At 31.8% G+C, this 18,094-nt stretch overlaps 1 protein-coding gene across 2 annotated transcripts in view; it reads right to left on the bottom strand.

Annotated features, from left to right (window-relative positions):
- Positions 1-18,094, bottom strand: part of Mtx2 (metaxin 2) — a 56,524-nt gene that overhangs the window by 25,028 nt on the left and 13,402 nt on the right. For both annotated transcript variants that reach the window (XR_007351001.1, XM_015479348.2), the window contains exons 2-3: positions 7,073-7,120; positions 6,049-6,095 (exon numbers count right to left, since the gene is read on the bottom strand). Coding sequence is in view for 1 of the 2 variants with exons in the window: in XM_015479348.2 (XP_015334834.1) it covers positions 6,049-6,095; positions 7,073-7,120 (95 nt within the window). In the remaining variant the exon portion in view is untranslated. The remainder of the gene's footprint in view (positions 1-6,048; positions 6,096-7,072; positions 7,121-18,094) is intronic.

The following is an 18,094-nucleotide window of genomic DNA, read 5'->3' as shown; positions in this document are numbered from 1 at the left end:
TATTTTTTATAAACATCACATTTCACATATTTAAATCATGCCAATTGCTAGAAGCATAACCATCAAAATGCTTTAATACTTCTGGTATAAAAACAATAATATAAAATAGGACAATTAATCAGATGAATTTAAATTCAGTGATAGCAGCCTCCACTTTGTTCATTTAGAACACTAAAAAGGATTTTAAAGTCCCCTATCTAAAAAATGTTCACTAAATTCTCTTTCCTTAGTTTCCCTTTCCTCCTCCCAACTCTGAACATAAACACAGATGTCTCATTTTACAGGATGATCAAAGTGAAAGAGTGAATAAACTTAAAAACCTAAAAATTTTACAGTTTATGAAATTTTAAGGAAGTTCTATCAATATTTTAAATAATTTCCACAAAACACTATTCTGTTAATTCTCTATTAAAATATACCCATTGGCATCATCCTACCTGTATTTATATCAGGTTTAAACTGACCCTTCAAATGACATATAACCCGGAACAACTTTTTTTTTAAAGGAAAATTGTACATAACTGAATTGAAAACTCAAAAATCTTTTCCTCTAAAATTTTCAGGTAGGCTGTCTATTGTGACCATCTGAATGACTTGACAAGTTGAGAGCAGCTTATTTTCATACTCACAGTTATTTCTCCAATGCAACAACCGACCTGCAGGCCCAAAGGAGAGATACTCCTTCCTCTGCTCATCCCCAAACACTACATTAGAATACCATTTAACCACTAATTAACATGTCCACCTAAAAAGCATCACTTGCTAAAAGGGAAAAGCAAGGGTCAGCTAAATATTTATCAGCCAACCTGACATTTAAGTGTTATAGTACAGCATTAATGGCGCCTTCAAAAACGCTGACTTTTTAAAAATGATGTAACACATTCAACACCAAGTAGGGTTTTTCCCTGCTGTTGTCATGTTTCATTTTTAGAGATGGAGTATTTATTCAAAAAGGATAAGGGAAAATAAAAATATTAAATATAACAGGGATATTCACTTCATTTTGATCTTAAATGTTATTCTTGAAGTAAAAATATTTTTCATGTAGCATTCTTATAATGATCATCAGTTTAAGACATTGTCTAAAAAATACATTGAAATTTTTATAATATTTGGATCAGCCAATCAAAAAGAAAAAGGTTTTAATTGGCTTCCTATACACTACATGATATTCTTTTTCAAATTTACTAGAAAGTAACATTTTATTAACGATGTTCACAAAATAAGTACATAAATCTTTAGTCAAAATAGGTAGGTACTAATTCACATCTTACATTGCTATAGCTTTCACTTCTTTCTACAGAATTTATCCTTTATTACCCAACTTGAGCTTCATAATAACATAATATAGTTAAGACTACCTTTATCTCATTTCAAAAATATAAAAGCTAAGACAAGTTATCTTTCATATTTTAATAAAAACTATAAAATTTAAGACACATTTGTTGGGAAATGTCAAAAATAATGTGATTAAATGTTCACTTATTATTGGGTAAAAATCCAAAGATCTTCACCACTGGACTAGTCTAATATGCATCAAAGTGTTGTGTGTGTGGGCTGTCAACTCAGACTCCCTAGCTTTGCATTTCAGTTCTGCCAAGTACAGCCCATATAACTTTGGGCAAATCATTTCACCTCTCCACCTTACTTTCCTAATATGTGGGGAAATTGGAATAATAAAAATACCTAACTCCTAAGACTGCTATAAGAGAGGATTATCCATGATACTTATACTATATACCACCCTACTTCATACAGTTGTTGTAAGGATTAAATAAATTAACAAGAACTTTAGGTGCTCAACACAGTTATTAATAAGTACATGTAGCATTCACCAATGCTGTTATTTTCTGTTTACCTCCACAATTTGTGGACTCCTATGGCCTTAGGCAGAGCACCTCTGAGTTTTAGTTTCCACATCTTTAAAATGAGATTAAGAATGCAACTCTACAGTAGGATGTTGGTAAGGATTAGATGCAATACTCTATATAAATGATCTCCATAGAGAGCATTTTACAATAAAAGCATTTAGTAAATATTAAATTTTAAAACCAAACCTTATTCAATATTATTAAAATAACATGCTATTTGAATTAAAGCATTCAATATTAACATCGTTAAGGTATGGCATAAAAGAATGATTACAAAAATTTTAATGCTCATACAAATACAAATATGTCCCCCAGAAATCTTATATATGACATTTACTCTCAATTACTTTAGTGTTTTTTTAGGAATTGTCAAGCCCACAAGTTCTATTCCTCTTGCTGAAATTCATTATGTGTTTTTCTGTCGAAGAATCAGGAGAAAAGGAAATAATGACCTACATTCTTTTGTATTTACAATACACCAAGCATTTTTCCAAGTGTTTTACACATTACGTATTCAATCCTCATAACCCAATGGGACAGCATCTACTATATCTCCATTTTACAGATTAGGAAACTTGAAATAAACAGTCCTATTTACGGTCAGCTGTATTTGGAAAAGAAACTAATTGCCTACATTCCATTTGTGGAATCTGCTATAAAAGCAAATACAGACTTCAAAAGTTCTTAAAAAGCCTTTTTTGTAGAAAACTTACAAAGTTCACCTGTATTTGCTCTTTACACCTGCACTCTTTAATACAAGAGTCATCGGCTACATAAGGCTACTAAGCACTTGCAATGTGCCTAAGGATGCACATGTGCCATAGCATAAAATAACATCAGATTTTGAACTTTATATGAAAAAATGTAAAATATAAACACTGTATTGATTACATGATAAAATATTATTTTGATGAAATGGGTTAAATAAAATACATTATTAAAATTAACTTCACCTGTTTCTTTTATTTTTTTAAATAGGGATACTTTAAATATTTTTAAAATCTTCTGTTAAGAGACGGAGTAATGGAAAATTATTATCAAAGTTATTTTCCCAATCAATATAAGCTTCAAAGTCAAATTATTATAGAATAGAAAACTTCTTGTTCGTTTTTTCTTGTATGTGCATGTATGCAGTATTACACATACATACAAACATGCACATAGCTCACAGAAGCCATAGGAACATACTATATAATACTTCACTATATTCAGTATACAAGGTGACATGACCAAATAACATTTCAGATAAAATCAATACTTTGTAGATGAGGGAAGGAAAGCAAAACTAACAATAGTCATAGGGGAAAAGATTTTTTTTTTTCTTTTAAACTGAAAACATAAAGGTTCCTTTAACTAAAAAAAAGCTAAGCATTTAGCTTCAGGGATATAATAAATACCAAGTCTAGGAGGGAAATAAAATTTAAATTCCCTGGCTTAACTTGCAGACTATTAAAATATCTGTTTGATATTTGGTATCTTATAGAAAATATTCAGTTTATGGATACCTGTCATATTGTGTTTATCAGCTTTATACATCAAGCAAGAAGCCTTTAAATGATTCTTCTAAACGGATGCTGATCCACTATATAGAAGAAAATTGCTCTATAAAGTTTACATCAGATATGTGGAAAAGTCACATTTATAGTCATGGCTACTATCAGCTGTCAAGCCAAAGAATATTGAAGAAAACTAAGAATTTTAATATATGCTGGTTAATTTATCATCTAAGTGACATATGTAGGATAAAAAAAAGAAATGGTTAAGCAAAATTCTGCATTTTAAAAGATCCTTTTTCTGTTTTATTTTTAATTGCAACAATTAGAGAAACTATAATAAGAAAACAAATTAATAAGAACTACAAAAATACAATTGATGAAGTACATACTAGATGTCTTTTTTCCTCCCCTTCCCTAGAATATTAAAATGTTAATTTAAAAAAAATTTAATTGTACATAGCACAATTTATTTATTTATTTATTTAGTGCTAAGGATCAAACCCAGTACTGCACACATACAAGGCAAGCATTCTACTGCTGAGCCACAACCCCAGCCCCTAAAATGTTAATTTTTAAAAGTGATAATATATTTATATCTTGCTTTGTACTAGAAACTGGTTAAAATATCTATTCTAGGGCTCTTCAACCTTGACACTATTTACATTCGGGGTTGTGCACCGTAGGACGGTTAGCAGCAACCTTTTGTGGGGGTTAAAAAGCTCCCCAGTTGAGAAACATGATTAGTCTATTCCTATCTACAATGCCTTCCTTTGGGTAAAAATTACTTTAGTTCTTCCTAAATTACTATTAGTTTTAGGGCTCTTCATACAGATTCCCAGATAGCTTGAGGAGGGAGATCATAAACCTGTGAAACCACATGCAGAATAGCCTGGGTATATTTTTATTTCTATGTGTGCAGTGGGGTGTTTTCTGGGAAAATGTTCTATAACTTTTGTTAAATCCTGAAAGAGTTATCCTCAAAATGGCAACTGATAAAGGGTTAAGAATCAGTGTTTCAACTAAAATATTCACTTCCCAAAAGCTTTTCAAAAACATAAACATTGAAAATACTATTTTATACACATCAAATAATTATTTGTGCTGTCACTTATTAAGCAAGACTGCTTTCACCACACTTAGAAACCATTCACACAACAAACATTCACTGAGTACATTCTATATGATAGGCAACTGTTATTGCACATGAGAGCTCAACTTGAAATTCCATCTCTCACAACAACAAAAAAAGGGTGGGGGTAATAAGCAGCACTAAAAAAAAAAAAAATAATAAGCAGCACTATAACATCTGTAATTCTGTAGATGAGGGAAGGAAAGCAAAACTAAGGGCAATAGTCACAGGGGAAAAGATTTTTATCAAAATCAAAAGTTAACATAAGGGATGGGGCTGTAGCTCAGTGGCAGAGCATTTGCCTAGCATGCATGAGGCACTGGGTTCGATCCTTAGCACCTCTTTCCATCTACAACTACAATTTTTTTTAAAAAAGTTAACATAAAAACTAGTTATAATATTAGTAACAAAAGACAATGCATATTCCTGGTAAAAAAAATATGTATATAAAACAAATCAAAAAGAAAGTTAAAAGATAATTATACTAATACTGTCCAGCCACATTTCTCTCCATCTTTCCCTTCCTTCCCTGCCTTAAAACAAAGATGTACTGAATGCCATACTGTTATACTGTCATACTGAATGACACTGTTATTAAGCCTAAAGGATATGAAGTTGAATAAAAAATATAAAAGAGATAACCTAAAAATCAGTGTTTAGCATTATGTCTAGAACACAAGAAAAGCTTTGAAAGTTACTTTCCTACCCTTTCTTTCTGTGCTCAAGGAGGCTCAGTCTCACTTCCAATAAATGTCACCTCTTAAGATTTCCCTTTGAGTTATCTTTTAGGTGTTACACAATAAAATCCTCTTTGTTATTCAAACTATATAAACCAAGTAGATAAAAGCTAAATGTGTAAAATGTTTTTACAACTATAATTCTATAATCTACACAGATAATTCTTTTTATTAAGTAAATAATCCCCCAAGTATTTTAATCTTCCTATAGTTCAAAGTTTACAGAGCCACTAATCTTTTTTGGATTACAAAACTGTGATTATACAACCTGAAGAGCTACTGAATTCAATAAGTGGTTTGGGGATAATAAACACACTTGTAATCAATAAATACATATGGAGCAGCTACAAAGGAACATGTCTATTTTAAGATTACCAAACAGATTAAGGCTAAAATGAGTACAAAGAGCAGAATGATGCTTAAAAATATGTAGTAAATAAATCTTTACAAATAAATTAGAAAATAATTCTGTTCCAAAATAAAATTCTATCCCCAAATAATCAATACAATCGTATCTAATCCAAAGCAAAACAACTGCTTAAGACACAGAATGTGACTAACACTTAACAATGACTTTGTGTAAAAGAACAAGTAATGAAGATTTTTATTTTATATCTGAACAACAATTAACTGATTAATATTATATAGTAAAATGACACTTCACAGGGAAGCAATGATATACTGATAAGAGTAAATCACACAGAAAAATTTTAAGTATTTAATATTAGATTTTCTTGAAGGGAAAAAAATAATTGCAACTCCAAATTACACAAATCATTTAGAGGGTTAAAAATACATATTATTTACATATTTACCTGCACAGCAAGAGAAGCTGCATTGTCAGAAAGCAAAATTTGCTCCCCTGTGGAAATACAAGGAAAGACCTCATTCAAAATTAACTGCTAAACAAGCAAAGAATACTTATAATATTCTTATTTTTAAGAACTATTCCTATTTTAAAAAGAAAAGGTATAGTCTACATTGAAGTGAACATGAAATTCTATATCAATGTTGTGTAATCAAAATTTTGACTGTTATACTATATAAATAATAAAATAGGACTATTTCCTCTGAAACTATATGATCACTTATCTCATTTTATCAGCAATATGTAATTAAAATAGCTCCTTTAAGAATAAATTCATTTCTAAGTATTCAAGAAATATCCCCCTTCTTTTCATTAAAATTAAGTAAAATAGTATCTATTCAAATCTTTCTAGTTAAAAGTAAAAGCATTCACAATCATATAAAACCAGCTTGCAGTTAATATTGCACAGTGTGTCTAGGTCTGTCACACAAAAGAAAGATGACAAGTTCGCTGCAATAAAAATTCCATGCTTAGAAGACTAGGGCTGCTGCCTATTAGTCTTCATTACTTTGCAGTCTTCTGACAACTGTAGCAGGCTGCTGAGCCCCAAATGGGGTCCATAATGTGATCTGATGATATATGAAGAGCTGCTAAAGGGAGCCTGAACCATCCTAGCCTATACATTTTAACAGTTCCTTTTTACTGAGAGCCCACTTTACCACAGGACTTCAAAAAACTGCTGTCTCAGCTATTGGTGCAGTAAATCTGCCAACTGCTCCTGCAACCACATCATTTTACATTGCCTACAGCAGCCAATATAATGAGTCAATAATAAACCAAGGACCTTATAGGCCATGAATAGTTGGTTTACACAGGCAGATACAAGTTTAGGTAAAACCTCCTAGACAAATTATACAAGAGAATCCCTCCTTTACGTTTCATGTTCTCTTTGTATTGAATTACATTAGTGAGGATTTTTTTTTGTAATAAATTTGGATACAAAAATCACTCAATTGTGATTAAGAACCTACCTTTCAGTTGCTGATATAATGTAGCATTTTCTGGCCAAGGTTCTGTAGCTGAAGAAACAAAGCAATCATAATTAGACATACAGGGCAAACAAAATATCAATCATCTACCAAATTAGTAAGTATTTTCATTGGCCTATAGCATTAAAGTCAATTACTAAGACTACCTTATAATATGGCACCTAATCATATATCTTAGATTCTATAGTACCTGTCTAAGTAGGCAAGATCCTTTTAAATGCATGCTTACTTATTATTTGGTGATAGTTTGTTTTTGTTTTTTATGGGGAGAAACAGGCAGACACCATGCCCAATCAAAAATGAATCTGAAAAATAAATTCCTTTACCTTCCTTTAAACATTTACACCCAAAATATTGCTCAAACATATAAAAAGATATTGATGTCTGACTCACTATAAAAAAAAAGATAGTGAAACAATATTTATGATAATTTACAAAGTGAATTTTCAAGCAACACTATATGAATCAAATACATCTGTATCAGGTTGTCTATCTCTTCCTTTAAGCTGGTAGATTTAAAAATACAAAGGAACCCTATTATATCTAGAACATTTCATTGCTTTGACTCTGCCACCACTATCCCACAAAAACAATTAAAGGAGAGTTGTGTGGTGAAGCAGGAAGCACCTACAATGTGAAATAAAGCCAATAAAGCTAATTTTAGGCCTGAAGTAAAGCCTGACCTTGACCCTTAGTCTCTCATTTAGAGAAGATTCCAAGATTCCAGCTACAAAGAAAATATCAGTAACCTACCAGTACTGGGGAAAAGCACTAGATTTGAATTTTGTCTCATCAACTGCACTTAAGAAGCAATGACTCCACTGACAGAATATACAAGATTATTATACAAGAACATCATTTGTTGAAGTCTTCTTTGTAAAAAACACAAAACAACAAAACCATTGATTTTTTTTCTTTTTTAATCACGGATTCTAATACAGTAACTACATTTGCCCTCAGCAAGAAAGTAAATTAAATATATGCAACTTGATAATAATAGGTATCTTTTTATTGTATTTATATTAATCCAATCTGTGACATAGCAACAAATAATTTTTCATATATAATTATGGCTTTTTAAAAGAAATTTGTACATATAAAGCATTTTTTATTGTTCACTAAAGAGGAAGCACAGAACAGAAATCCTTTAATTTGCTTTTATTATGTTTAAGAATAAAAAGAAAAACAGTAGTATTAGTAAATACTAAAAATCTAACTTTTGGCTTGATTTGAGCTATACAAAATTAAGTTCATACTTAACGATAATACCGTGAAATCGTCAAGCAAAAATGGACCATATATAGTTCTGTATGCTGTTACCTACAATATTACAAGTTACTGGACTTCAATATACAAACCAAAAGCAGTGAAACTAAATATTAATTTTACTGTAAACATTTTAACAAAGTAAAATTTCAATAAGAACCCAATTAACCTGTATAGCACAGTTTTTAAAATAAAAGTCACGGAAACAAAAACAAGCTGATATCAGCGAATTACTCAAAAGTAACCTTTTAGGATAAATTGTATGGTCAGCATACCTCTACCATTTACATCTCTACTAGAAACAAAACAATGATGTTAATTCTTTATAGGTTCCTAAATCATCAAAGATTCAATTATATGCATTATATTAATCTCATTAAATCAATAAAGCATAGAAATTTATAAAAATTTCAAAGAATAAATATTAAAACTAAGTTCCTGGAGGCAATACATGTGTCTTACGTATCTGCGTAAGGCACAGTGTACCTGCTTTGCATACAGTTGGTATTCATTAATTGTGTGTGAAAAGAAAGAAAAGGAATATTTGACTGTAGCTATCATTTCATTCCCTAAACATTTTGGCTATTCAAAGTTTTACCCAGTTTAATTTTATCATCTCTGTTAATAGGGTCAACTTTATATACTTTGTATACTCCGGTAATTTTAATTTTTGTTTAGCTATTTTGTGTATATACAGAGAAGGATAAATATTTTCAAAACAATGGAATAAGATACACTTAGCATCTTAGATATGATAAATAAGAAGCTACCCCACTATTTTGTAACAGAAGCTCTCATATGAACAGCAAAAAAAAAAATTTCATCACTACCTCCATGAATTCTTCAAATCTAATCCAACAACATATATCAAAGTAATATAAATTTTGCAACATGAATGCAAATAAAACTAAAGAAGCTGCCTACAAATACCAAAAGCTACTTCCTAAGAACCTAAAGCTGGAAAATAGGATAAAGGGGGTAAACGTTTTGCTTGATCCAAGATATAAACATGTTTTCACCCATAAATAACTGAAAATAAATTTTTAGAAAGCAACTCTACCAAAAAATTTGGTGTTTTATTTATAAATGGAAACTATCATTTAAAGAGAGAAGGCAAGTAGACTGACACAAATCTATATAACCATGCTATTTTACTAGTTAGGAATTCTAGAGTATCATGGATCATAGATAATAAATGTTAAAGAACAAAATGGCCAGCTGCCCATCTCACCCATTAAGCTCTCAGAATATACAATATCACTGATTTTAGAGCACTGTCTATGTGTACAAGCTTAAATAATTACATTTAAAGCATGATATGGGAAAAGAAATCACTAGTATGTTATTTTGTAAGAGTGCCAAAAGTGAAAATCCCTAGTTGGGTGGCCTGGCAATGGATCTACAAATCACCTTATGAAGGTGTCATTCTAGAAAATAAACTCTATAACTGTCTTCAGAAGTATGAATCATAAACATTTTATCCACACAAAACACAAAGCCTACTCTTGGTATGGATAATACTAATTAAAGCCTTTTATTGTGAGCACCTATTAACAAAAAATGAAGTCGAAAACGAAAACTTCTTTCCCCTCCTCTCTTTCCCAAGGTAAAGCAAGTAAATATCCCCACCCCTTGGCTCCTGAGCATGTATAAAAGGGAAATTTAAACTTTTTAATCATGGTTCTGACAACAGATATTTAAAATATCTGTAGTATTTTTGAAAAGAAAAGTTGTTTTCAAATAATTAAAAAACATTTTCATCTTTTATTAATTTTTCTTCAGTTGACCTAGAATGTTTTAGACTAAAAACTACTTTAATAGTAAATAAAATTTCATGATTCACCTACCCTATCCATTTTCAACTTCTACTACCAAAAGAACTCCCTGATGTGAAATGCTGTTTCAAACATGCCTTAGGGAAGGCACAGGCTTAGAATAATCACAGAAGATCAGGCTGAAAATTTCTGAAAAAGAGGTTGGTAAGAAGTAGAAGTGGGCTGGGCTGTGGCTCAGCAGTAGAGCATGAGGCACTGGGTTCAATCCCGGGCACCACATAAAAAAAATAAACAAATAAAATAAAGGTACTGTGCCCATCTACAACTGAAAAAAATATTTTAAAAAGAAAATAAAGAAATGGAAGTTGGGGGAGCAAGTTTTCCAATACTATCAAGAATCAAGTTACTAGTATTATTAGCACACCACAAGTAAACTTTATGCTTAAGACACACTGGTAATTATATGTGGTTCTTGAAATAAAGGCCAAAATCTTTGACACTATCTATCAAGTTCTACTTGGCTTTACACATCACCCTTTCTACTTCATCTCACTCACACCCTCCTCAACCCTCCACAACCCTCCACTCCCTGCACTCCAGCCACGCTGGCCTTCATCCAATTTCTGAATACACCACAATCCTTCCTGCCCTGAGACTCATTTATCTTATTTTCTTTGCCTAGAGCAATCTTCTTGTTTCATCACATCTCAGCTCAAACATTACTTCTTCAGGTAGAACCAGGTTCATGGATACGTAACCTGCACAGTTCACAGAACCAACACTTAAAAGGGTCCCATGCTTGTAAAGTGTTCTGCTTTCAGCCTAGGAAGTCTTAGTAATTTTTTGAACAAGAGGTCTCAAATTTTCATCTTGCACTGGGCACTAAAATTTATGTAGCTGGTCCCATGCCCACAAAGTTTTCACTGACCTCCCTGAATGGTCCAAATACTCCCTTTACACAAACACACACACCACTTCGTACCACTTATCTCAGTCAACATTTTTGCGATATGAGTGATGGTTTATCTCCACCACCAGAAAATAAGCACTGTGAATTCAGTTTTCATGTCTTGAGTTTTACTTACCATTTCATCCCCATAACCTAGCATTAGTAAATACTGACTGAATAAATGTTCATTTTTATTATTATTCCCATTTAGGCTGGGAATGAAGAAGGGAAGAAAAAAATATTGCAAGGCAAAACATAAAAAGCAAAAGAAACTTTAACCAGACAACTTTAATACTACAACCAACAATACAAGTTTAAAAATATTGAACAGCTGTCTAAAAACTGTTGGAACTTAAGATCTCAATTTATTTAACCTCCTATTTTATTTTTTGGTCTAATTTCTTGATATTATATATGGTACACACACACACATGCACACACACACACACACATATATATATATATATACATACACTCAGGAATTAGTAATCATTTAATTTCTAAATGTATTTGGGCCCACAGGCGCAAACACTTTATTAATAGGGACATGAAATTTTTAAAAATGGTGAACCCTAGGTTAGAGTCATAGGATAAAGAAAACAGAACACTGGGGTGTTTTGTCATGTTAAAAGGGTCTTAACTATAAGGCTTAGGAGTGGTCCAACAATAATATCTAATGAAAACTATACATTTGATTCAAAACACCAGTTTTAGGGTTAGAAATGCATTACCAATTTATAGATAATTTCTTCCTGTACTTCAAAGGATTGTCTTGTATACTATAGGGTACACACACTCCACACTAATTTGGAGAATACTGGTCTAATTAAATAACGATTTATTCAGAGCATGGAACCAGACATTATATACTCAACAACAAGGAAAAACACTCCTCTCTCCTGATAAAACTTATCTTTGTTGACCAAGGGAAAAACTGGGGGAAAAGAATACACAAGAATTAGTGAGGAGAGGCTAGGGATCCCTGAGGACCTACCTCCCTAACAAAAAGATCTTTTTATCAACCAGAGTATAACAAATTTCACACACACACTTAATATTTTCTCAACTTTGTGATTTTGCTGAAATTATCCCCCCTGGAATACTCCTTTATAGCCACATAACCAAATCCTACACCTTTTTAAGACCAAGTTTAAATGCCACTTCCATCAAGAAGCTTTTTATAATGAATCTAATTTCTCCTTTATCTATACTAGTCCATAGCAGTTTGTACTTGTCTTATGCCATATATTTTCTACTCTATCATATCGTTGATTTCTTATCTCTTTTTCTAGGAGGTAAATTCCTAGAATGTGAAAATTTCTATACTCCTTAAGTTATTTATTAATATCTTTGCTTCTCAACTGCTCAAACTAAAGATGGAATTTAAATTATAATATATGCCAAAATGTGAAATCTGAATTAACATTTAATATTTTATCTAATCATCACTTAAGGCTAATATCTTTATTGCAAGAATTACAAATTAAAATTGCCTACCTTTCAGAAATTAATTCATTTCGGATACAGAAAACTACCAATACTTTCTATGCCAAAACAGTAACTTACTCTAAGATACTCTCAGTGACCTATATTAATTCACTCTTTAAAATCTTTTATCCAAGTAAGTAAATTCTTAAATTTTTCAAAGAAACTTTCAATATTCTTAAAAGTATTTATGTTAAGGAGACAAAGTAAAATTAAAAAGAGGGGACACATACTCTTTGACTTTTGAAAGTCATAAGACAAAATAAATAACACATAAATTATTGGAAATGCATACATGAAAAAGCAACACCCACAACCTAAAACACACATATTTCTCATTCCTTTTTTTTCCACATTAAAACATCTGCTTTATTTGAAAACAGTATCAGAAAAAAGATTATCTTCAAAAATATGGGCAGATTCCCCAACACTAGCAATTACAAAACTGGGACTATGACTTACAAATGTTGTTTTATTCCATGGTTTAAGTAATCTACAAGTAAGTACAAGTTGTTTTTATTACAAAAATAAGTTTAAATGTGTGCTAGTACAAATGCAAAGCAGTAAAAACTACATATTGATTTCAGGAAATACTGTCTCCTTCCTTTTAATTGTCTCTAGGCCTATTTTTTAAGCTTCAATAATAATACAATAAATATGTTACTACTATATAATTTTTAGTAAAATGACTGCTAGTTAATAAATTTATATATGTATACCCCCCAGCATGTCTGAAAGACTATATATTGCTTGCAATATACTCTTTTGTATCCAGTTAGAGGATAAGTCATTCTGATAGCAGATGATCAATCTATCCTATTCAATTCAGGGTATTTACAGTATGAAAGTGCTATGACCTAATATACAAGTCTAGATTCAAAGTCTATTTCTTGATGATCTAATCTAAGAGGATAAGAGAAGGGCCATGAAAAGAGGTGCCCTCTGTTGTTGGCTTTTTTTAAGTTCTGCATTTTTAATGTACAACATGACTCCTCTGGCATATGAATGTAGGTGAAGACATAATTTGTAGAATAATAGGCACTAATATTACACGCTGCTTCAGTTCTGTCATTTTTCCAATCCATCAAATTGATTAATGCTATAATAACTCTACACAAACCTATCATTTGTGCACTAATGAAGTCAAACTCAGTTTATCCTTAGGCAACTAGATTCTAGAAGCTCATAGATGTCATCTCTTTAGCCTAGCAAGACTATTTAGACAGTGTTACATTAAAAGAATAAGAAACACGTGTAGCCTATCTCCAAATTTAGATGGCTTTCTGCCAAAGGTGTAAATGCAAATACTACTTTAATATAACAAAATGCTCAAAGAGCATTTGGCAGCTCTTAAACATGGACAAGTTACTGCAAGACACATAAGAAAAGGAAATAAATTTGCTAATTTGACATAGTTACTATACTGATGATCTCGGAGATATCAACATAGACAATAATTCTAAAACCCACCAAGTTTTAGGCAATTATAATATTAAGGCACCATTTAAAATAAATTTTCAAGATGTTTAGGCTTAAAGTATAATATAGGACCATCAAAACTGGAATTTTAGGAACTATGTATTAGGTTCGACAATTCCACCTGCAAACTACAGTAGAAATCAAAGATAACATTATGTTCCAGATAATAATAATCATGAAATGATTAAATAATAATGCTAAAACTACTGTTTCGAAGCTACTGAGAGGTTTAAAGATATTATACAGGATGCTTAAGAAAAAGTGACTTTTCCCACAAAAGGAGTTCTCCCATCACCTCAACAATCAGAGATCAGTTTGTGTCAGAAATTGGCTAATGTTGAAGACTGGAGAAGTGCAAGGTCACACTTGTCATTTCCATAAACCTACAAAACAGGCAGGCAGTCTTATGTAGCACAGTGGTAAGGCAACTTAATATACTATAAGTAAGTGCAGATTCAAAGACAAAAGACTACATTAGGTTAAAAGGGGGGGGGGGTTCCCTCAAGCAAGAAGGTGACATTCTAAGACAGTCTAGAGAAGCATAATTGAAAAGGATTCCTGCCTCTGAAAGAAGATTCTTCTGGAAGAAGATTTAGATTAGACCTATTCTTTTGGCTACAAGTTATTCTAAGTCCTTAAGAAAAAGAAATTTGTTGGCTGACATTAGAGGCCATTGTAAAGCCATTATTGCTGGTTATATATAAATACATATATATAAACACATATAGTATATAATACATAGTTCTCATTTCAGAAAGTAAATTTAGCCATTCAATATATTCACTGCATGCCATGTGCCACACACCATTCTAAGTGCCAAAGACACAATTTATAAAGAAAACCAACAACTGCCCTTAAGGAACTACAATTTAGAGACCTATCTCCACATGTTACATTTATAATGTCTCAACTTAAAAACTCTTAACAGATACTGTAGTCTGCCTCATTAGGACAATAAATATTATCAGCATACCTATACAAAGGCTTGATTCTGTTTGGAGTACACATTACATAAGAACAAAGAAAAATATATACAACAGAGCACAATCTCCAAAATATCAAATGAATGTCAATTTACTGGCAAGTAACTCAAATAATATTCCACAAATCACTCATCAATACCTCCAACCACCCATTCATTTAGAACAAATAATAAACAAAAGATTAGAATGACCCAAAGCAAGTCACATGAACAAATGATGCAGCAGAATTAATAACCAGGAGAGATGGGTCCTAACACCCTGCCCCTCTGGAAGCAGAAGACACAAAGAATACAGACTGAAAATGTAGGAAACTATCAGAGGGTAGAACTTCCCCCCTCACAATCCAAATTGGGGCCCAAATAAAACTAGATAAGAATGAGGATCCATCTCCTTATGATCAAACACTTCCTAGACTTCTACCTAGACAGGTGATAATGATGACGACAAAAGCATTTAGGATTCCTCAAGACTCATTACAGCTTATTTACAGAACATAAAAAGAACTATGAGTCAATGATAAAAAGAAAATATAATCCAATTTTTTTAGTTGGACAAAGAATATGAATAGACATTTCTCCAAAGAAGCTACCTGAATGCTAACAAGCACAGGAAAGATCTCCAACATCATTACTCATTAGGGAAATGAAAATCAAAACCACAATGACATACCACTTCACACCCATTAGAAAGACTAAAATCAACCACACAGACAATAACAAATGTTTAGAGGATGTGGAGAAATCTGAACTCTATATTGCTGGTTGGACCATAAAAAGTTCTCAAAATGAAAAACAGAATTATACAACTCAGCAATTCCACTCTTGTGTGGAAACACATCCACACAAAGACATACATGAATGTTCATAGCACTCTTAACAACAATAGTCAAAAAGAAGAAGCAACCAAAATGTTAAGTCAACTGCTGAATGTATCAACAAAACATGACATCCATACAATGGAATACTATTTCACAAAGCAGCTACATGCTACAAAAATGAACAAACTACAAGCATGATACATGTTACAACATGAAAGAACTTCAAAAACATTATGCCCATAAAAAAGCCAACAACAAAAAATATATATATTTATGATTTCATTTATATGACATATCCAGAATAGGCAAATTTACAGAAACAGAAAGAAAATTACTAGTTGACCCAAGCTAGAAATGGAAATTGGGGGTGGTGGAGTTGGGTGATTATAAATGGCCAAGGGATTTCTTCTGGAGGTGTTGGAAATCTAAAATCAGATTGTGGAAACAGATAACAATGTAAATAAACTAAAAGAAAGCATTAAATAATACAATGAAGGTTAAATAAATTATACCTCGATAAAGTCAAGATAAACAGAACATTCTGCATTTATAATAGTGAAGTGCTGGAACACAGGAACTACAACAACTTCATAATGTAGACCCTATTATTATCTCTATTTTATAATGAGAAAACTGAGATACAAGTTATTCAACAGAAGTCAGTGGTAACAAATGACAGGACTTAAATTAAGTCCACCTCCAGGATCAGTGAACATACACCTAAACCCAACAAATAGATTCTTGGGTCATCATTATTACAATTAAAGCAATTAAAATCACCTTCCAACAGTAGTTTTCAGTCCTCACTGTATAAGAATCACTTGAGGAACTTAGTAAAGTTATATATTCCCACCAAATCCAAAACTCAAAGAGACTCTGATACTGTAGAGATCAGGACAGAGAATCATACTACAACAAGCACTCCTAGTAAATCTGATACAGATGGTCTTTGAACCACATACATTGGAGCGGGTATGAGGGTTATAGATAGCACTTGAAATAAGATTTAAGTTCTTTTCATTTCTTTCATTCATTTGGCTCAAAGAAAGTAATAGTGAGGATCTGTATAGATTAATTTTATTCAAAAGGTTTTTGACTCTTATTTGTGAATATGGCTTAAAGATGTGTTTTAAACATACTTTAGAAATAGGTTGCAATTTTGTAATCTTCAAGATTAAACTTTTAAGATTAATGAACTGTGGCCACAAACATTTTAGAACCAAAGTGGTTAAATGACAGTTTTTTAATATTAAATATAATAAATAAGCAAGATAAAAATAATTAAATAATTATGAGATTTGAACATGAGCCATCTAAACCTATTTAAGTGTAACTAGAAATCAATTTCAACATGATATTCAAGAATCAATTTAATAATACTGACAAACTTTGGAGGTTAACAGGATCAGGAAAACAAATTCATAGTATTAATAAGCCAATAACTCAGGCCAAAGCTAAATTTAAAATCTTCCATTCTTTTTTTTAAAAAAGTATGAATGTCATGTCCTTAAATGGTTATGTTTAGACTTTACTTCAGTATAAAAAGGATCTAGGTTGGTCAGTGCAGTGGTACACACCCATAATCCCAGAGACTTGGAACACTGAGGCAGAAAGATCACAGGTATAAGGTCAGCCTGATCAAATTATTGAAACCCTGTCTCAAAACAAAAAATAAAAAAGGCTGGGGAAAGCTTGGATTTTGGCTCAGTGGTAGAGTGCTTGACTAGCATGTGTGAGGCACTGGGTTCAATCCTCAGTACCACATAAAAATAAAATAAAGATATTGGGTCCCTATAAAACTAAAAAATAATTTTTTTAAAAAAGGCTGGGGATGTAGCTCATCAACTGATTATCTCAGTTAATAGGTAAGAGCCTTGAAGCTAGGTCTTAAAATCGGAATTCTCTTTTTTTAAATGGAAACCTGTAATTCAAAAAAGAAGTAGTTCAGACACCATGTCTGAGCTCTCTCAGAAGTCGAAAATAGTATGAAATCAATAGCAGAACTATACAAACACAGCTGGTTAAGATTAAAACTACAACATCCAGTCAAAAAGAGATTAAAAGAAAACCAGCCCGACACAACTACAATACTCTTAACCTTCAAGGTGCAACAGTTCTATGGTTCTCTGAATTTAATCCTACAGAATAGAAAACAGATATCTCTCAAATTAAGAAGCAGTTCTTCCCACTACTCAAAACCAAATACAATAATTGTAATAACAGCCATTGTTAAGTACCTACTATCTCAGT

This window comes from Marmota marmota, unplaced genomic scaffold (genome assembly GCF_001458135.2).
Source record: "Marmota marmota marmota unplaced genomic scaffold, marMar, whole genome shotgun sequence".
In the NCBI taxonomy this organism is placed as follows: domain Eukaryota; kingdom Metazoa; phylum Chordata; class Mammalia; order Rodentia; family Sciuridae; genus Marmota; species Marmota marmota.
The sequence above is the reverse complement of the archived record's forward strand: the minus strand, read 5'-3'. Positions and strand labels throughout refer to the sequence as shown.